The 20,727-nt window shown below is 34.4% G+C and overlaps 3 protein-coding genes across 8 annotated transcripts; 2 read left to right on the top strand and 1 right to left on the bottom strand.

The window, feature by feature from the left end:
- The first annotated feature begins 1,090 nt into the window (after positions 1–1,090).
- Positions 1,091–7,355, top strand: LOC110826099 (peptidase M50B-like protein). 2 transcript variants are annotated; one of them, XM_088210591.1, is made up of 10 exons: positions 1,091–1,327; positions 2,049–2,144; positions 3,174–3,258; positions 5,041–5,162; positions 5,258–5,282; positions 5,374–5,457; positions 5,565–5,594; positions 5,707–5,812; positions 5,923–5,987; positions 7,117–7,355. In XM_088210591.1, the coding sequence occupies exons 1-9, from the start codon at positions 1,235–1,237 to the stop codon at positions 5,984–5,986; spliced, it is 705 nt and encodes a 234-aa protein (XP_088066717.1). In that variant the 5' UTR covers positions 1,091–1,234; the 3' UTR covers position 5,987; positions 7,117–7,355. The 2 variants fall into 2 exon arrangements, with proteins under 2 accessions (XP_088066717.1, XP_088066718.1); XM_088210592.1 differs by lacking the exons at positions 1,091–1,327; positions 2,049–2,144; positions 3,174–3,258 and adding an exon at positions 3,480–4,222.
- Positions 7,356–10,812: 3,457 nt separating this feature from the next.
- Positions 10,813–15,147, bottom strand: LOC110826095 (elongator complex protein). Of its 5 annotated transcripts, none has more exons than XR_015815085.1 (10): positions 14,895–15,147; positions 14,667–14,759; positions 14,091–14,257; positions 13,923–13,969; positions 13,381–13,450; positions 12,857–13,083; positions 12,660–12,749; positions 12,277–12,352; positions 11,919–12,165; positions 10,813–11,241 (listed from the first exon to the last, which is right to left on the bottom strand). XR_015815085.1 is itself a non-coding variant. In XM_088210590.1 (9 exons), the coding sequence occupies exons 1-9, from the start codon at positions 15,059–15,061 to the stop codon at positions 11,972–11,974; spliced, it is 1,131 nt and encodes a 376-aa protein (XP_088066716.1). In that variant the 5' UTR covers positions 15,062–15,146; the 3' UTR covers positions 10,813–11,971. The 5 variants fall into 5 exon arrangements, 1 of the variants encoding a protein (XP_088066716.1); XR_015815091.1 differs by having other exon boundaries at positions 10,813–11,236; XR_015815097.1 differs by having other exon boundaries at positions 10,813–11,215.
- A 1,382-nt stretch (positions 15,148–16,529) lies between these two features.
- DIN9 (Mannose-6-phosphate isomerase, type I) lies at positions 16,530–20,434 on the top strand. The gene is made up of 5 exons (XM_022056697.2): positions 16,530–17,001; positions 17,493–17,660; positions 18,899–19,111; positions 19,505–19,771; positions 19,956–20,434. Exons 1-5 carry the CDS (start codon positions 16,681–16,683, stop codon positions 20,271–20,273), a joined length of 1,287 nt encoding a protein of 428 aa, XP_021912389.2. The 5' UTR covers positions 16,530–16,680; the 3' UTR covers positions 20,274–20,434.
- The last annotated feature ends 293 nt before the right edge of the window (positions 20,435–20,727 follow it).

The raw sequence follows: 20,727 nt of genomic DNA, 5'->3' as shown, positions 1-20,727 counted from the left end.
AGGTATCTTTTGAATTCAATCACTAGATACTATGTGTTCATTTCGTTAGTGGGTTCGTACGAGTTGGATGTCAATATTTTTGTATTCAGAATAAGAACGTTATAATTCAATTTGTAATTTTGAAGTAAAATTATTAATTACTAAATATAAATAAAAGTATACTTATTCAATACTAATTTTATTAAAAAATATAATAATTAGTTAGTTTATTTGATTAAAAAAAATTATAAAAAAAAGAAATAAATTAGGGATTGTGAATATTTTAATAAATTTAAATAATACCTATCCTTTATTTTTATTTTTATTTTTTCCAATTTTAATTTGAGCTTCTTATGTGTTACTATTTAAAAATTTAAAAATATGATGTATTTTTGGAGGCTAATAATTTTATACAAAATAAAGAAAATCAAAATTTATAAATTAAAATTATAAGAACATAAGAGTCTTCGCCATCTCGTGTCGACGGTTTGGCCCATTGGGCCCACAACTCTTTGATTGGGCCCATTAGGCCCACAACTTTTGGTAGGGCCCATTGGGCCCACAACTCTCTCCGGTAGGGCCCATTGAGCCCACCAGATCATTCAGCAGCGCCTCTCCGTGTCCGCCTTCACGTGGACTGTCGTGTATAAATTAATCACTTTTATTAACTTGATGTATAATAAATTAATACCGTTCGTATATTTAATTTTATAAATAATAAATTAGGTATAAATTTATTTTAATTTGACTTTTTCAACTTGACCCGGTAAATTAAAATACAATATTCTATTTGTCCTATGTTTATATTATATTTTTTTAAAATATGGTTTTAAAAATATTTGAAGTTGTCTAGAAAAAGTGCACGACTTTTCAAATGATTCCGTGCCATCTTCAACTTAAATTTAAATAAATAAAAATATTAATATTTATTGAGAGATACGTTAAGAATTGGAGGTTTTAAAAAAATTAATAACTTTAAAAATAAATATTATTTTTATTTTAATTAAATTATATAAAAAATTAATTTTATTATTTTCTATAATTAGAATATAAAAATAAATTATATAAAATTCTTAAAATTATTTTAAATATTAAATTTCTACAACGCGCAATTGAGGATTTGAAAATTTTGTAATACACCAATCACTTCGTCTCCTCCCCCCAACAACCAATCGAAAATTCAAACTCTCCCTTCCTGACTTTCTGTTGGTCTGTGGTGAAGCTCGGGAAAACATCGAAGAGGAGACTGGGAGGGATGAATCCGAATTGGGAGCTCAGGAACTGCTGCCAGCATGATCAGGTTGTGTTTCTGGCTGTGGTTGGTGTCTACACTGTTGTGATACTCGCGGTACGTTCCGTTCTCTGTTCCCGGCTTGGTTTCCAAATTGAAGAAAAAGTGTCGGAGTTCTTTAGAGGTTTACGTCCTGTTTGTTGTCTATGGTATGTTTTGAAGAATGTGATGTTCGAGTCAACTGAAGTCGGAGGCTCGCTAATTGTTTTAGCCCTAACTGAAATAATTTTGGTTGATTATCGTGTTCCAACTTTGTAGAAGTTGGAGTTCGGATGAAAGATTCTTATTGTTGCAACTAGAAAAGAAAAAAACAAATTGATAAGATAAGGACTTAAATTCTTTCTACTGGATCAAATATTACGCGTTTGGTATCGTAGATCTCTTTTTTTTTTTTTTTTTTTTTTTTCTAACGGTTTAAGGATATAATTAGAAGTGGTATAAATAGACTGCCACTAGGACAACTTTTTAAAGGTTAATGTTGAGGTAAAGGAAGGAATTAATTGCTTTGTTTAAGGAAGATGCACCTGTATATTGTTGATTTACATCCAAAGATTCGCATAGAGAATAATTGTCGAAGTTTGGAGAACAATTGTTCTTTTGATTATATTTGCATTAGGTCGGTCTAATTAATGATTAGTATAATTGCACAAATTTGCTATATTTATCTTGCTGGAAGTATTTAAGATACTGTATCATGTTGTGCTTGGGTTTTGACTGTAGTGTTTTTTACTTGTTTAATTTGCTTCTTGACTCAACATCTTCTTTATGATTCATATAGTTGTGGAGAACAGTACTCTTGACACCCTTTAAGCTCATCACAGTATTTTTACACGAAGCAAGCCATGCAATCGCCTGTAAACTCACATGTGGTGATGTAAGGAGCTACTTACTTCATTTTATATCACGCATATGAAACATGAATGCTTTTAAATTAATGGTTGACAATTAATTTTACAGTAAGCTTCGAGGTACTCGATGAACTTGAATCTGTTCCCTATTAGCAAAGGCACCTCTACTGGTTGACATTTTGAAAATATGTTTACTTTGAAATTATTATAAGCTGTTTTATGCGTCAATATTCCCGTTCTCCCAAATTTGATTTATCATTATCGTAGGAGTGACTATTCTGATCCACTTTTTCCTGCACTTATTTACTTTAACTGTCTTTTCTAGATCAATTGCTTTAAATGGTTTTTAGTTGTTTTAGATATTGGAATATTGCTGAGAGTCTGTAACCTTGGGGTAACATAATAAGGATGCAGCAGTTTTTCCATTGGGTGTCAGCAACCTAATACGTTAACATTTTGACCCATTCATGCATCAATGTCAAGAACTAGGGATGCAGCAGTTTTTCCCTTGGGTGTCAGCAACCTAATATGTTTAACACTGACCCATTCATGCATCAATGTCAAGACTTGGATGCTAGTTCTTGGGATTGTTATTGCAGTTGCCTAAATTTGCATCCCAGGATAACTCGTGTACAATCCTATTACTAGTTTTACGGTATCTTACTTGAGTATTAGATTGAGTCATTAGCTGCTCTAGGACGTAACATGATGCTCTAGTAGTAGTGTTTGTCTAGGGAAAAGCAAGTCCAAATTACCACTAGCACCATCAAATTGAAATCTCCGACAACTTTTTGAGGTATGTAGGACATTGTAAAATCAGATCCTTTATACATTCTCTCAGAAGTGCATATTGCATGTTGAAACAAAACTCCCATGGTTTCTGATGTCATTTATGTTAACCTCCAACTAAAGTTATTTTGATTTTCAGACTTTAGGAACCTTGGCTGGTGGTATAAACTCTTTTTCTGTAGATGACTGAACTAATTTGTACTCCTGTTATTCAATTAGTTTTGATTGAATATGCTTAGAAGCTCTGATTTCTCATTAATATGCAGGTGGAAGGGATCCAGGTTCATGCAAATGAAGGTGGAGTTACCCAAACACGTGGTGGCATATATTGGTTGATCTTACCTGCTGGATGTAATGCACTTTAACCCTGCAAGATTTATACTTTTTTCTTCACAATTTCTTGCTATATTGCTATGCAGACATGGCATTACATGATCAATTTGTTCTTTTGACACTAATAGTCCAAGTTCAGATTGTTGCATCTGGCATGACCGCAAGTCAGGCACCTTCCATTACCAGATTATTTACAGAGTACAGAATTTGTCTTAGGTCTCTCCCTACCAATAGCAAGTGAAGTATTATCTATCTCAATGAACTCCCAAAACTCTCTCACTTGTGCATATATTACTTTAGTTAATAGATTGAGTAGGTACAATGGGAGGATGGTGGACAGATGTTACACCCATAGGTGGGGATGGAGAAAGGTTTTTCAACCACTCTATGTACGGAAGCAGGTGGGATGAAGCTAGATTTTTCTACCTGTTTCAGATACGGAGGTGGTGTGAGGAGGGGGGTGCGGCCTTGAGGTGGAAGTGGAGAAGTGATCACCCGCCTCATTGCCTATGCTAGAAGAATACGTGTTGTTACTGGTCCAAGGTCTCATTAAGGCCACAAGATCTTGCCAGGGCTTTTAGGTCAATAAAAGGTCCGAGTAAGTTCTTGGAAATAAAAAGGTTTCTTATTGATTATAAGCCCCAAATTACTCTCTCAGGAACTAAAATATCTTCCTTTCTGAAGATCTTCACCCTGTTCATACACCTGGTTCCTAAAAATTTGATCTTCAGGCAGGTTTCTGCCAATTTGGGATGTAGCCTGCACATGGACATACAACCACTTCTGGATCTTGATCATCATTATCAAATGGAAGGTGATACTGAAGTTCAAGGGATGATATTCCAAAATGGGAAATATCAGCTGGGGCCTCTCGCTGCATCCAAACTGCTAAAGTTCTGTACTCAAACTGAGTTAAAAAAAAAACACAAGATGTCATGTGAATTGCCTATTATCTCTGGGATTTTGTTTCCATTTTGGAAAGGTCAGTCCACTCAGATTAATACTGAAAAAAATGCTCAGAGTGCTCTAGTTCTCAAACATCAGCAATCAAAAGGATAAAGTAGGCCGCGTAGGATCTTCCTGCCTTATAGAATGTTTAGGATCTTACTGATTGGGCATCAATTTCTACTCCTAAAATGCTCAGTTTTCCCAAGGATTATCGAGTCATATCCTCTGACATCCTCAGAACCATTTATGTGGCTTGTGCGGCCTCCTCCTCAAACTCCACCTTTTCGTCCCATGACCTTCTGAAATTCCTCCTAAGATCGGCCCTCAAATGCACCAATTTGAGCTAAATGATCTGGCCACAAACAACTCTTTTGCTATTGGTCCAATATTATCCACACATTTGGGAAAATTTTTTCATAGTTCTCACAGAAACAAAAAGTGTGCCAATTTGTCTATTTTGCTTTGTACGATACCAGGTATTTTGACTTTTTGAGCCTATGTCTTACTTTATTCACTATTCCAAATTGGTAGAGCAAATGGTATGATAGGAATTTATCACCATGGTGCGGTTTTTAATAGAAATTGTAAATGTAATGTGTTCTAGAAGATAGTAGTTGATTTTACAATTAAAAGGTTTCCAGGTGTGGGAGCTGAAAAAAGTATGCGATAATATAATTAATGTAGGTAATTTGGTTATTTTCAGATTTCAGCTTTTGTGCCAAAAACCAAGTCCACTAGATCACAGCTAATAAAATTCTCTAAGACAGGCACAAGCACAAATAAATAGGAAAGTAGTTCTTTTTTACCATGTGATCTCTGATAAAAGCATGTGTAAACCTACTTTTGCTTCAGATCTTGGCTCATCTTTTTGGGGAATGGCTTTGATACTTGCGTCAACAAATCTCATAACTGCAAGAATAGCTGCTGGTTGTTTGGCTCTTGCTCTGTTTATTGTGCTTTTTATTGCTAAAAACGTAAGATTTTTCTCAATATTTGTCATTGTCTTGTCTTTGTTCTTAAGAAAGAGAGCATTGAAGTTTCTAATTAATTTATTCTTTTTACTTAACAGTGGACATTACGAGGACTTTGTATTGGTGAGTGTTTTCGTAACCTTTTGTCAATCTTCATTGTCTTAGTTGTCAGGCTCTTATCCTTACATCTTTATATCGTGGACTGATATCTCAGGGTTCATAATTTTTCTAGCCATAATTTGGCTTTTACAAGAGACAACTACAGTTCGCATTCTCCGTTATGTCATTCTCTTTATTGGTATGTGTTTATTGTTGCACCATAACCTATATTGACTGTTTAACATTCTTTACTACTTCCAGCCAATTTTTGCCAAATGATATAACTTGATTATAATTATAATGCAGGTGTGATGAATAGTCTCTTTTCAGTTTATGGTATGTCTCCATCATGTTCTTAGTTAGGAATACAAATAATTTTTTTTACATGCAATAGCTGTTATGAAATTACAAATTCGGAAATGCCAATTGATGTCAATGTAATTGACAGATATTTATGATGATCTAATATCTCGGAGGGTACACTCAAGTGATGCTGAGAAGTTTGCTGAAATTTGCCCTTGCCCCTGTAATGGTGTTGGCTGGGGAGTCATCTGGTAAGTGAATGTAGATATTTATGGGAGGCGGTATATATGTTGCTGTTGAAGACAGTGGATCACTTTTATAATTGCAGAATTCTCATTTATCATGTGTGCTCTTTTTGCAGGGGACTGATTTCATTTGTCTTTCTTTGTGCATCCATGTATCTTGGACTTGTCATCTTATCTTGAGGTATTGCCTGCTTTCCTAGGCTTGATTTTAATTTTCCTTTTTCAGATGAATTGGTGCTTAATTTATTCCTATTACTCTCCTTTACCAACACCTGTTAGAAACTGTTATTTGTGTGAGGGTTATTGCATAAGAATTTGATTTCATGACCTCATTTCACCCAAAGTTATTAGAAACAGAAAAACATCGCTGATTAATTTTCTAACTTATACATTTTCCATATATAGCCTTTTACATTTCAGAGGAAACATTAAATAGACTTCTTTTTAAGGGCAAAAGCAAAATGGTTATGCATTTGATTTGATTTATTAAAAGCAAAAATAAAGCTATTCCCAAATTTTGAAAATGTTTTACATCGTTTGTAATATACTTTATGCAGAAAGAGATGAGACTGAGTTATGAAAAAGGCTTACTTAACGTAGAATAGATTTGAATACCATTTTGGAAAACAATATCAGATCTCTCTCTTTTGCATAATATCTTTGTTATTGCCCTTATACTGGCCTGAGAGACCGAGGCCTAGGCCTATATAAGTTGACAATATTTATTCTAAAAATCATTTTACAATGGCTTGTGCTTTTATGTTAGGTTTGTCTTCTTCTACGGTGTTTGATCCTGGGATACTGAGGCCTAGGCCTATTATAAATTGACAATAAAATTCTTCTAAAAATCATTTTACGTTGGCTTGCGCAGTTAAGTGTTTGAGGGTATTTGTTTTGGCTTCTTTTATGGTAAAATCAGCTTAACATGTCTCGTGTTACAGTGTGTTTGGTCTTGCTTCTTTTGGAGAATAAGTTATTTTGATCCAAAAGAAAGTCATGTAAGTGTTTGTTTCAATTACTTTGGATTATAAGCCAATAGATTACAAGTTCGAAAAAGAAATTAATAAAACTCACTTTTATGCTTTTAACCAAAATAATCCTAATAGAAATTGTAAATTCCTTCTTATGTGTCTTCTCTGATCATTTTGTTGACATTTCAATTTTTTAAGTATTCATTTACCACGTAGTCATTATAAATGTGAAGCTAATAAGCCATTGTTATTTATTATCTTAACAGGTATACATATATATATATATATATTTTTTGTTAATTTCATTTGAAACTTACAGGCTCTTCCTTTACTTCTCAGGTTAAGAGATGGTTTCAAATTCTTATTGGAATTGAAGAGAGCATCAGGTTTCACTTATTTTTGATATGTTGTAAATTACACTACAACTTGATCATTCTTTTAACCCCTCTTATTTGGGGTTACATCATATTGATGAGTAGATTGTATAGGCAACGGAGATAGGAGTTTGATTGGATTAAATACTGATAGAGTTCAATTGATTTTAAACTGGATCCTATTATATATATGCATTTGAATGATTTCTACAGTGTTAAACTATCATCACTAGTACAAATTTTATTATTAGATAGAACAGATTATGATCCTTACTTTCGAATTCAATGCCATTGTTGATCATATCCAAGAATTAGAAAAGGAGGTTTCTATGTTTGGATACTAATTTCGTCCCCAGAAATTATAATTTACTAGTTTATACCATAGTTAAACAGCATTATACCATATATGTATATGCATATGCTTTTGTATAAATATAACAATATAATATAGCTCCTTACGTGAAAGAAATATTCCATTCTATAGCTCCTCAAAGATATGATACATGGAAATTACTTCATGAGATCAGATCATCAGAAGCCAGCTGCACAGACAAAATTCCCCAGTTATATATATACATACTCTTATATATCAAGAAGTGAAGCCTTCAAGCTCCCCCAAAATCCTCCAATATTTCCATATATATATATATTTGAATTACTTCATATATATGTATGGTAATAATTAGCTGAAATATTGGAAGCCTTTGAGGGAACTTGGAATGCTTCTCCTGCATATTCATCTCTTCACTCTACACCACTCTCTCCTTCCCTCATGTTCCTGAGTTTACCATCTTGGCTTATATATATATATATATATATGTTCTTGTAGTCTGCTATTTACTAATTGAAATGAATGGTGGTGCATGCATGAGAAGATGCCTATAGCCTAAAAATCCTGTGAAGAATAATACCTACTTCAAGAACAATAGAATTTCTTCAATGGGAATTCTTAACCTACAATTTGCTATATATTCAACTCATCATTCTCACCTCCATTTAAGTGCTTACCTAGACTTGGGAAAAATACGAAAATGAATAGTGGGGCATGCATGGGTTGATGTATGTATTCCCGTAGCCTAAATCCTTTGGAGAATAAAGCATATATATATATATACACACACACACACACACACACGTGTGTATATATATACCCCAGAGTTTTTGGTGGATTGATTCCTACTTGAAGAGAAGAGAGAATTTCTTCAAATGGGAATGTCAACCCACAAATTTGCTACATATTCAACTTACCATTCTCAACCATGGATTAGTGGTTTGGAGATTTTGGGATCCAATTCTCACAACCATGAGTTTGGCATGTTGAAAAAATGAACCACTTAGAAATAGTTGACGAAGGTTTGTCCAATCTATATATACATATGTACACACACGCAGACACTTGTACAAACTACATATACATCATAATTCCTAGCTAATTCCTTTTTTTTTTTTTTTCATTAACACCCTAAATTCCCATTATATATATATATATATATATGTAACTCTTCATCATATATCCTGTATATACTTACACCATAGGTAAACTAATTTACCTGCTAATTAAGCAAAAGAAACCCTTCCAAGAATATTTCCCTTCTTTTTCTTGCTAGAGCTTTTGATTTCATCAAACAAATTAGAAGGAGAAGTTATTACTTGACCCAAATAAGTAAAGCATGCATGCATAATTAACATACACTTCACCCTCCAATCATTTTCTTTTCATAACATATATGTATATACACATACACATACACATACACATACAGTTATACTCACACATGCAGACTAGAGATATGATACACAACAGAACTTGCAAGGAAAGTAATGAGATCAAATCATGAAAAAAGCAGCTGCACATATAAATATATGCTCTCTCAAGGAGTGAAGCCTTCAAGCTCCCCCAAAGTCCTCCAATATTTCCATACACATTTTCATTACTTCATATGTATGTATGGTAATAATTGGCTGAAATACTGGAAGCCTTTGAGGGAAATTGGAATGCTTCTCCTGCATGTTCATCATCTCTTCACTCTCTTGTGACTACTCTCATGTTTGTTCCTTTTAAGTTCTACCATCTTGCCTTTATATAGAAATGATTGTGGTATTATTACATATATATCTATATGTTTAAAAGATACGATCGAATACTTTATTTTACATTGTCTCACATATCTTTTTTAAATAATGTCGAATTTTATATACGCGAATATATACTTATGCGGCTCTCTGATTGAGTTTCGATTTATATAATCTAAAAAATATTAATATCAAATTATCTAATTTTTTACTAAAAAAATATTTGTTCATATATTTAATTATTTTAAAAATATATTAATTTATTATTCATACATTAATATTACTCGAGTTCTCTAAACTAATCATGTGCAGGTTAAAGGTCAAATTTTTTGATCGTTTGTATATTATTTTAAAATTTTAAAATAATCAGTTTAACTTATTATCTAATATCGTATTGCAGTTAAAAGTCTAACGTTCAAATCATAATTCTCTATTCTCTATTAAATATTAAGTTAGTATATAAAAGTTTGATATGTTTACGCATAATTTACATTTTTAATCTGGTTGATTTGTGTCGGTTTAATTTTTTTAGATAATAAGTTCAATCTATTATTTACGTGAGACACATTTAGTGTTCAAATATTGATTTCTCATTTTCTATGAAAATGTGTTTTCAGGTATGTATTTGATTTATTCTTTTAGTGGGTGAGCTTACACATGAAGAGACATGTTAAAAGTACAAACAATAATTTGAAAATAATAAGTTAAATTAATTATCTAATTAGTGTGTATTGATATATGCAGCCTATACATATACATGTGCGTGCTTGTACATAAATGTATACAGTACATATATATATATATATATATATATAGAGAGAGAGAGAGAGAGAGGAATTTTGGGTGGACTTATCCAAACTTCAAGAGACAAGGGAATTTATCTCTTGATGGGAATTTCAATCTTTTAATTTGCTTCATCTTCAAACTTATCATTGTCAACTCCAGTTAGTGGCTATCTAGATTTTGGGATCCAGTGCTTGCCAATTAGCCATCAGTTCTTTCAAACCAAGAAACAATTATAATTTTTTTAACAGAAGAAGATATTTGCTACTTGATATTCATTCTAACAGTGATTTGCCTCTAAATTAAAATGAATGGCCATTAACGAACTAATGAATACTTACAAACTGTGGGTTGGATGACCACCATTTAATCTCCAAGCCCCAGAAGTTGTTTCAAAAGGATAACCATGGATTTGCTAACTTTGAATCAAAACCATTACCAGGTTATAATGTTGTAACCCACAATTTTTCTTGCTGAAAGTAATAAGAAAAAGTAAACTTACTGGAGTATAAAAAGGAAGAATTATAAGAATAAGTAATAGTTCATTAGGGATTTGTTAGTAATGATGTCTAATGGTTTAATAACAAAGCAAATAGTCAAAAATTTACCAAAGCAAAAACAGGGTTAACCAAGAAGAACCAGAACAAGGTAAGCATAAACTTTTGAAAGTGTGGTTGTGCACCACAAAGACGAGCCTATGCGTTTTGTTTATTTGAACCCAAGGAAAATCATTAACCATAATCATACAATCTGGAAGACAGTTTTCATTCTAACACCATATTCTGAATCCCACTTGCAAAGATCATACAAAACGGAAAAGTTTCTTTGCTTTTGAAGGCAAATTATTGTTAGACATCAGTGCTACTTGCTTCAATTGGTAATGTTAAAAAGGCATCCCTCTTGACTTTTTTAAAAATAAAGCAACTCAATATTCTGAAGCAAAGGAATTTTACAAAGAATCTGCAAACAATCACGCGATAACGAATCATATTGCCATGAAAGATGGTAAAACATATCTACACCAATTCCTTCAGGAAGAAGTTATGATTCCTTGAATAGCACAAGCTGGAGAAGGTTCTTTTGTACCTATTCTGACTTTGAAGTGTAGTCTGTTCCAAATATATCTTCAAACACCTTCTCGTGCTTCGTTTCACTAACCAGGGAAGCTGATACTCTGCTCATTGTACTCGTAATGTTCCCAGTGTCCACTGAAATTTAGACAACTTGAACTGCTCTAGTTGATCAAAATAGAACAAAACTTTAGATGTACTCTACCAACCAATCCTGCAAACAGTAAGTATCCAACTGATAACGACAATAAAAATATTGTCCATCTTCCTAGTATCCAATCCCACCAAGTTGCATCGCAGATCATTATGACACACACATATATATCAGAATGAGCTCGCTTAGAGGCTCGTAAATATTCCCATTATCACAAACACAAGTTGCATATATCTTCCATTCAAATTTGAATTCAATCATTGATTCCAACCGTCAACACGTAGGGCAGAAAAAATGCAGGTGCATATGTTCAAGTGATGGGAAATTTGTTTATCTCAAAAAAAAAAAAAAGTGATGTGAAATTTGTAGAAAAGTTAATCCAACATGATTCTTTTCTTGGATGATGAATTGTTCTATTTTCATGCAATGAGCCTTAGAAAAAATTGTTATTTACATAACATAAACGATTGGGAAATATAGAGTAAAAGATATGAAGTGCAACTAGGTGGGAGAACATCTATAGATTCTATGCCCACAACCGCGACCAAAAATGGATGGTTTAGTTGCATGTCTTAGTTCAGACAAAATACTGAAAAAAAAATTAAAAGAAAAAGTTCTAGAAAAACATAAATAGATTCAAAAGCCTGGTAAATGGTAATAGGCAGTCTAACAAAAATCTGAATTTACCAACTTGCGCGTCGTCTGGCAATATCCCAGAATAGCTGAATGGCCAAGCGACATTAAATATCCAGATCATCATCAGGGTCCTCATCAGAATCTGGCATCTCATCATCTGAATCCCGGAAATATATAATCTCACCCTTCCCTGTATCATCACTGGTTTGTACTTTTCCAGTTGAAACAAGTGGTGCCTCATTTTTGCTCTCTGATAGAGATTTACGGCCATCATAAATCTGAATTGGTTTACCATTTCCTGGACCAAACAAAAGCCATAAAAGAAAATTGTAAAATTTTAAAATAGCATATGAAATAAAAGAGGAAAAGATGGGAATGAACAAAATTGCAAGCACTCATATCTTCATACCTTGGTGCTCAAAAGGAAGTACAACCCTTGCCCGATCAATTCGCTCCTTCTCTGACAGCTGTAGACTAAACTGGACCTGTGTAAAAAGAAGCATCAATTATAGACCAAGAATTGAATTAAAATTAAAATAGTCATTTTTCTTTTGTATATGCAAACACATGTTTGCTCAAATAAAGTGCATAGTACAATCGGCCAACAGGTATAATGGGCCAGTAGTGCACATGAAGATGAGTGCAAGTATCATGTGACTTTGTTAGAGGGGGGAGAGGAAAAAAGGGGGGGGCAGGGAGAGAGAAAAGGATAGAGAGCAATTAAACTGTCTGCAGACCTGAGGATAGAAAGGAGCAAAACTCTCATCAAGAATAAAAGGCAGCATAACTTACCTTTGGCAAGAGGCTTTGACTTGTTATTCCATCTTCAGAAGAAACAGATGAAAAACTAATTCCCGACTTACTGACATGGAATTCTTCAGTCTAGATACATGTTATAAAATATCTATTAGTTTGGTGCCACAAATTATTAGAAAGGCCTCATATAAGAAGAGGAGAGAGAGACAGAGAAAGACAGAGAGAGGAAGCACCATCACTTTAACACGTCCATTTCTACGCTTGAATCGGACATTAAACTTTCCTTTCCCAAAATTGTGTTGAATTAAAGACACATTTTCCAGATCATCAGTCTGTCCATATGTAGAACGACCCAACGGTTCTAAGCTGGCCGTCATAGACGACAAATATTCAAGAGCAGCTATGACCCTTGCTTCATGAAGATCCGCATTTAACAACCAAAAGATACTGGAAACATTTTCTAGAACATAAAGCATCAGTTATATTTGAACTATCCATCATTTACATTTGAATACCAAAACATCAAATTCACAACTCTCCGGACAATAATATCACTTGAAGATAATATCTAGAAAACAAAATATAAAATAAAAGAATGCAAACATTTAATAAGATGAAAATAGAACATCCAAAAAATACATATTGCTTTTATTTCCCCTCCTTTTCAACAAGTTTAGACTATTATAGAGAAAGAAAAACAATGCCAATGGCAATAATTGGCAAACATAAGAGATCTAAAAGAAGTAAAAGAATTTACCATTGCTTCGGAGGTTGACCAAAAGGCCTGCAACTGTTGACACAGATGCATGTCTCAACATTTCATTTATCTGGATAGACCATTAAGAGAGACAGTAAAACAGAAAGAAAAATTAGAGAAGGAAATTCAACAAGCAGGTTGGAGAAACAGATAATAAACAACAAAGATCATTCCTACATCACAGAGTAACATAATATTGTCACGGTAAATTTTCCTTCTTTAACAAAAGCTTCCCACCAGATAACTACTAAAACTTCAGAAGAAAAAGATTCAAACTGAAATTCTCCAGTCTCATCGAGCAAAGTTATACAAGGGTGACATAAATCTTTCATCTACATGCATAATAGCTGCGATCCCAAATGACTGAAAACAGCATTATACAACCATTCCTTGATGGCATACGTGACTGCAATATCCCAAGTTGCTCCTATGTCAACAAAGAAAACCGCAAGAAGCAACCAGAATCTAGCTATTTCAGCATGTGGTTCTTCTATACGTAATCACCCTTAATTTATATTCATACTTATGGATGGTAGAATTACCGAATCTATGGCAACAGAGAAACGACCTTTTCCCTGTGTAACAAGCCCTGCAACAAAATAACGATTCACAGCTCACCAGGGGGCGATAGAGAGGTTTTCATTCATATTTAATTTTCATCCCAACTTGAAATTTGCTGATAGAAACTAAAGGTGAAAGAAGAAAATTACCTCTTCCTAATTCAATAATCAAAGAGAACACCTTATCCATATTTCTCACATCCTTACAAAAATTGACTGGTAGTTCGGGTTCACGTAAGACATCGGTGGTATTTCCTCCATCCACAAATTGATCCTTCCAACCAAGTGGATCAGTATAGCAATCCAAGATATGAATCCTGGTGATACCAGTTGCACTCATCATTCCCACATATATCAATAAACCAAAGTAAAGGATATCATTGATTCTGCAAGCACAAAAAGTAACCAATTTCAAGCTTCGACAAGGCAAGAAAGTTCCATTCTTTCCGAGCAGAAATTAAGGCAAATGCAACTACCATCTCATCTCTTTAACAAGCAGAAAACTTCATACTTTACCGATTCCTTTAAACAGCGACGGCACTGAAAATCTAAAAAATTTCCATCTTGTTGTTTACAACTACTTACTTGATTATACGATGCCCCTCATTCAAATAAACAATTTTTTCTCTACTTGTCTTTTCTTTTTCTTCTCAGTAGGCATACAACGTGTAAACCTTCCCACATCAAGAAACAAAACATTGCACATGAGACAAAGAAAATAGTCACCATTTAGTAGAGGAAGTAGCATCAACTCCTTTCGTCTTTAGCAAGTCAACATAGAACGAGGGACTCCGAGAAAAAGCAACAAGCACGATACCTCTGCAAAGAAAGTTACAAATAATTGAAAAAGGTGAAATACACATAACACACAGTTTCGGAAATGGGATTTTTAATTACTAATCAAATCAATATAAAACCAAATCCGTTTCTGATTCTGAGAAGGAATTGAACTACCGCGACTGGGCTTTCCCTTCCAAAATGTAGGAGGAGAGTTGGATAAGTACGTGACCGAAGACATCGAGGCCGAAGGGGGAAGCAATGGTGTCCTTGATGGTGAGAGCTGGAGCGTGCTCTCCTTCTAAGCCTCCGTCCCTGAGCACTCTGGATAACGATTCCGCCATTGATGACTGGTGTTGCGGGAGCTTGAATTCTGTAACGACTGTAACTGGAACAAAAAAACCCTTCCTTTCGAGAAGAATTCAGGGGTTTTACACAAACCCCTCTATTTTCTGTTTATTTCCCACAAAACCCCGTAAATTTTCCATATTCACAATTTCGCATTGCTTCCGCTTCACGGTTCTTGCATTTTCGCCAACTTCCGTCAACTTGATTTTACATATGATTGACACGAGTTTCTTCGAAAAAATCAACGCGGCTGATTTAAAACAGCAAATGTAGAATGCTTGACCAGAAGAGCTTAGCGTGGGGTGAAGCGCAGAGGATTATTACCCAATTAAAATAGATTCGTGTAGATCAGAACCCAGAAAAGAATTCCCTTGGAGTTGGGACCAAATCCCCCACATGCTGACATGCACTCCAAATCTGGAATTTACGCCGTCACATGACGTGAAAAACTCGTCACCCGAGCTGAAACGTCTGTTACAGTCCCTCGTCATAAACGTGTCGAAAAGGCACCGTCCATTGACGGCGTTGTTCCTTCCTTCCATCATCGTCATCATCGTCATCGTCACGTGAATCTCCATTTTTTTGTCTTTCTTTTTTTTTTCACGATAAATCAAGCTGTCATTTTCTTCCTCTATTCCGTTAATTAATTAAAATTAAATTAAAATTAGGTTACTAATTTTCTTTTTAATTTTTTCCTTTTTCGCTACAATTATTTTTTAATTTTTTAAATATTAATTACGTCCACAATAATTAAATTTAATTACTTTCTTTTTTGTTGTTAGAAGATACAAGCAATTAATTAATCTCTCTTGTTTTATTTTTTTAATAAATAAACTTTTTTAAACAAATAAAAAAATATAATAGTATGCCATTAAATATTTTTTACTATAAATATAAAAAAATAAAAGTTGGAAAATTAATTTGACCAATTAATTAGGTTGGAAAATTAAACCCACCAAATAATTTTGACTAATTACGTCTAAATTAACATCCTTTTACACTAAATCTAGAACCTGGTTTATAATTAATTAATTAATTAATTATAAAAATAAATATAATTTACTTATTTTCTTATTCTAATTATGAAAATGTAAACTAAATTTAATCTAAATAATTAAATAGATTAAATAAATGACTATTTTTACCAGATAACTTACGGTAATTTTTTTTTTTAATTTTTTTAATGTAATGTATTGCTGTAACGGTTTGACTTTTTTTGGTTTCCTAAAATGCGAGAAGGTGTATTAATACATACTGAGTCGGCGTCCGAGTCATGGCTTCATCGGTTCACACGAAATCTGCCCGACCCAGTCTCGTTGGTCAAAAAGTAAAAATTCTCTTCTGAGTCTGGTAGTTACGAAGCGGATATAAAAGCTTACAATCTCTTTCTCTTCTATTCCAATTCCATCTTCATCTTCGGTCTATCTTTAATTTCGTCGTTTCTCTTCTTGTCTTCTTCTTCTTCTCGCTGCTTCAACTTTATTTCCCTCTCTTTTCTGACCCATTCTTTATATAAACTCTTGAAGAAACCAAAGAGCCAACGACAACTTCAACGCCGGAAAACCAACTTACCCATCTCATTCTTTTCAATCCGCCATTAACATTTACAGCCACAATGGAGAGGCCCAACCCGCTTCAGCGCCTGAGATGTTCCGTTCAGAATTACGATTGGGGCCGACCCGGTGCGGATTCTCTGGTAGCGACGCTTCACGCGTCCAATTCCGGTTCACAGATCGAGTTGCAGAAGCCGTACGCTGAGTTGTGGATGGGGACTCACGAGTCGGGTCCTAGTTACGTGGTACCCCCCGGGAATGAAAACGGGGCAGCATTCGGCTCTGAGAGCGTTAGCTTGAAATCCTGGTTATCCCAAAATCCTAACGTGCTTGGCCGCAGGGTTTTGGATAAGTGGGGTTGTCATCTCCCCTTCTTATTCAAGGTACAAATATGTATATATATATATATACTTTATTTTTATTTTTCTCGAATTTTTGGTTTTATCCGAGCTTCCATTGTTTGCTATGGCGTTTCGGGTGATTCTGGTATTTATTCGAGCGGACCAAGAATTGTTCTGTATGTGAAGATACAGAAACATATATGTATACTACACATATATTAATTAGTTTCCATTTGATTTTTCGTCTGGTTAATCATGCTTTATTATAATTCGTTTTTTCTTTCTGGGCACTTAATAGTTCTGCGTTTCATTCAGTTGGGTGTGTCCTCTGCTACAGCTCAACTCTGTTTTAAATGATTTAATTAATATTTTCTTCTACAACATACAGTTGGTGGGTTTTAAGTTTTTTAATCCCCTATTCATTTAATAATAATATTTTGAATTCCATTGGATTCCTCCCTTATTTTTCTTTTGATTTTCTAAATTCGTTTATGGGTTGCATCTGATTTCCGGGATGGTGGGTATGGGGATAGGTTCTGTCGGTGGCAAAAGCACTGTCAATACAGGCTCATCCAGATAAGAAGTTAGCAGAGACACTGCACAAATTGCGGCCAAGTGTTTACAAGGATGACAATCACAAGCCTGAAATGGCTTTAGCTATAACCAAGTTTGAGGCCCTGTGTGGGTTTATTTCTATTGAGGTAGTTCATTTATCTTATCTGTCTATTGGATTTTGTTTGAATCTTTGTGTTTGTTTTGTTGAATTCACACCATCCCTGTGTTCTTATTGCTCTCTTTTCGTTAGCATTAAGTAATGGAAAAGATTTGAGGGAATTGCCCTAATTAATTTTCTCTAAAAAGAATCTTTTCTAAATTTTCTGGTGGGGGGGTATAATTTATAAACTTGGATGAAATTGCATTAGGAATTTGATGAGTGGTAGTGCTGTCCAAGGTGGTTGTCACAAAAATTTACATTCTGATGTTTTGGCTTACTTTAGGTGAATGTTAGTGCTTTGATTAGAATATTGATAGCTGCCATTGGGGATTTTTCCTTTTTCCTTTCGATATGCCTAAACTAATCATAGTTGTTAAAGGATCGAATTGAATAATGGTACCGGCTGATTTGGAATGAATGCATGCTGAAATTTTGACAACTTTTAGGCAATTCTGGATCTTACTGCCTGCCAGCATGGGCTTGTTTCAATTTTTAGGTTGAATTTCATGGTTTACTGACTTTTCATTACGGTCGTGAAGACAATCTCATGTTATGAGTCAGTGTATACCCGTGAATATTCTCTTATAAACGCCAATTTACATTCTTAGCTGGAGGTTGAGGTTTGTGTTCCATGTAGTGGGAGAAGAAAAATAAACAAAATAAGACATAAATGTGTCCTCAAATCACTCCAAAATGATTGATGTTTCCTCGGTCTGAATTAAATAGAATATATGTCGACGTTGAGGATCATGTTTGTAGTTATCTGGGTTTCTGGATCTTGGATTTTAGTTTGGCCTGAGGATTTAGATTCATTTTTTAATTGAATCTGGCATAATATTGCAAATCTTACATCTAATATCTACACGCATCTAAGTAGAATCCTAATTTCAATTTGATCTTGGAGAGCACATGCTTTTGTATTCTTCTGTTCATCAGCATGGGCTGCCTTGCAGAGAATGATTCTGAATTTTGTCAGTGATAACTGGAGCAACTTACTTAATGTAGTTACAATATCCTGAAGCATCCAATTCCCTGTTAATCTCAGATAGGAAGGGGATGTATTTGAATCTATAAGCTTTTGTTGGAGACCCCCAAAAGTGGAAGGATTATTTGTATTTCATGCAAGATTAAACATTGATTATTAATGTGACATTAATTTATTTCTTATATGTGATAATTTTATCTAATGTCATTTACTTGGAATGATTTTTGACTTTGCCCTAGGAACTAAAGAGCGTGCTTCATAATGTTCCTGAGGTTGTAGAACTAGTTGGTGAGGCAGATGCAGCCGAAGTCTTACGTATCAATGAGCAAGACGGGGAGAAGAAAATAAAATCTGTTCTTCAGTCGGTTTTTACCCAACTGATGTCTGCCAGTGCTGAGATGACAACTAAAGTAGTAAACAAAATGAAAAATCGTCTGCAAATCGAGAGTCAGGTTAGTGGAGCTTTCAATATCGTAGCTTTTGGCAACATGGACAGTCTTTAGCTTCAGCAGTGTGCTTTCTTTTTTAATTATTTTTTCAAAGGACTACTGGTGTGAATAGATTCCCAATACTTATTTATGCAGTTAGATCGTAGCATTGATCGGCTTGGCAGCCCCTTGTTAATCCTTACAAAATTTTAGCTATAGGCAACTGCGTTCGAAATGTTGTTTCCTCAGCTCCTAGCTTGCTTATATAATAGTCTCTTCTTAGTTGCTCAGTATATGTTCCTTTTTTGTTATCAGATGTTAAATGGTATTTATAGTGTTATCTTCTCTTCCCAAATTTCCTTTTTGTTCTTGATGAGGTCCCGAATCCTGATTTTCACCTCTTTTTCGTTTTATCAGGTGAGGCAACTAACTGAAAAGGAGCAGCTAGTATTGCGATTAGAAGAGCAATATGCAGCTGATATTGGTGTCATATCGGCCTTTTTCCTGAATTATGTGAAGCTTAATCCGAATGAAGCTTTGTATCTTGGGGCTAATGAACCTCACGCATATCTATCGGGTGAATGCGTTGAGTGCATGGCAACTTCAGATAACGTTGTACGGGCTGGCCTCACTCCCAAGCACCGGGATGTCCAGACTCTTTGTTCCATGCTCACTTACAAACAGGTAAAAAACTTATTAAAGAGAATCTACTCTTTTGCTTTCCCTTGATTGCTGTTTCGGAACAGGTTCTTCCCACAGAGCATTTATTCTTTTTCGTTAAGTTTCAACTGAATTTTTCCTAAAAATGGGATCTTGTAGTTAGCTCAAAATTTAGAAAACATAATTTCCACATGCATTTGTGTTTCAGGGCTTTCCTGAAATCCTGAAAGGATTCCCTGTGACTCCCTACATAACAAGGTACCTTCCACCATTTGATGAGTTTGAGGTTGATCTTTGCTCTCTTCCTCGGGGAGCAACGACAGTGTTTCCTGCAATTCCAGGTCCCTCCATTTTTCTGGTAACAGGTGGGGAAGGAATAATGTTTACAGGATCATCAAAAAGCTATGAAGTCGGAGAGGGAGATGTTCTGTTTGCAGCAACTGATACTGAGATTAACATAACAAGCACATCTGACCTGAGGCTGTACAGAGCAGGTGTAAACAGCAGGTTCCTTCAAGTTTTGTAGATTGTGATCATATTAACAACATTTACCAACAGGAAATACTTGATTGCTGGTGTATACTTACGGTTATTATTTTATTTTTATTTTTTTTACAATATATATGTAAACATTCAATCATACAAGAAAATCATAGAATAATAAGATTTATTTATTTACATTCTTCAGTTCTAAGATTTACCTTTGTTACATAGGCTTATATAATTTTTTCACATTTTCTTGTGTGTTTTTTGACTGTCAAATAAACAGTATAGAACTTAAGACATATATGATGCTACATCACCGAGGATATATTCTGTCGCCATTACAATTATGGCAACACTTGTGATACACTAGGATGGCAAGCTGATTACAACCCATTACAACTTAATCCTGATTTTGTCTATGGATTAAGCTCATGATTATGGCTTTTGCAAGACAGATTGTTGGGTCGTATGTATATATGTGTGTGTATGTATAT

The sequence above is a fragment of the Carica papaya genome, chromosome 1 (assembly GCF_054855325.1).
Source record: "Carica papaya isolate Zhongbai chromosome 1, ASM5485532v1, whole genome shotgun sequence".
In the NCBI taxonomy this organism is placed as follows: Eukaryota; Viridiplantae; Streptophyta; class Magnoliopsida; order Brassicales; family Caricaceae; genus Carica; species Carica papaya.
This window is presented reverse-complemented; position numbering and strand designations above follow the sequence as displayed.

Excerpts from the sequence above, each read along its gene's own strand:
- LOC110826099 (XM_088210591.1), top strand. The coding sequence starts at position 1,235 with ATGAATCCGAATTGGGAGCTCAGGAACTGCTGCCAGCATGATCAGGTT. Across the intron at positions 1,328-2,048 it reads ACACTGTTGTGATACTCGCG|TTGTGGAGAACAGTACTCTT; the intron begins GTACGTTCCGTT and ends TGATTCATATAG. Across the intron at positions 5,595-5,706 it reads TAGTCTCTTTTCAGTTTATG|ATATTTATGATGATCTAATA; the intron begins GTATGTCTCCAT and ends TGTAATTGACAG.
- LOC110826095 (XM_088210590.1), bottom strand. The coding sequence starts at position 15,061 with ATGGCGGAATCGTTATCCAGAGTGCTCAGGGACGGAGGCTTAGAAGGA. Across the intron at positions 13,970-14,090 it reads GATTATTGAATTAGGAAGAG|GGCTTGTTACACAGGGAAAA; the intron begins GTAATTTTCTTC and ends ATTTTGTTGCAG. Across the intron at positions 13,084-13,380 it reads GGTCAACCTCCGAAGCAATG|AAAATGTTTCCAGTATCTTT; the intron begins GTAAATTCTTTT and ends TTTATGTTCTAG.
- DIN9 (XM_022056697.2), top strand. The coding sequence starts at position 16,681 with ATGGAGAGGCCCAACCCGCTTCAGCGCCTGAGATGTTCCGTTCAGAAT. Across the intron at positions 17,002-17,492 it reads ATCTCCCCTTCTTATTCAAG|GTTCTGTCGGTGGCAAAAGC; the intron begins GTACAAATATGT and ends GTATGGGGATAG. Across the intron at positions 17,661-18,898 it reads GTGGGTTTATTTCTATTGAG|GAACTAAAGAGCGTGCTTCA; the intron begins GTAGTTCATTTA and ends ACTTTGCCCTAG.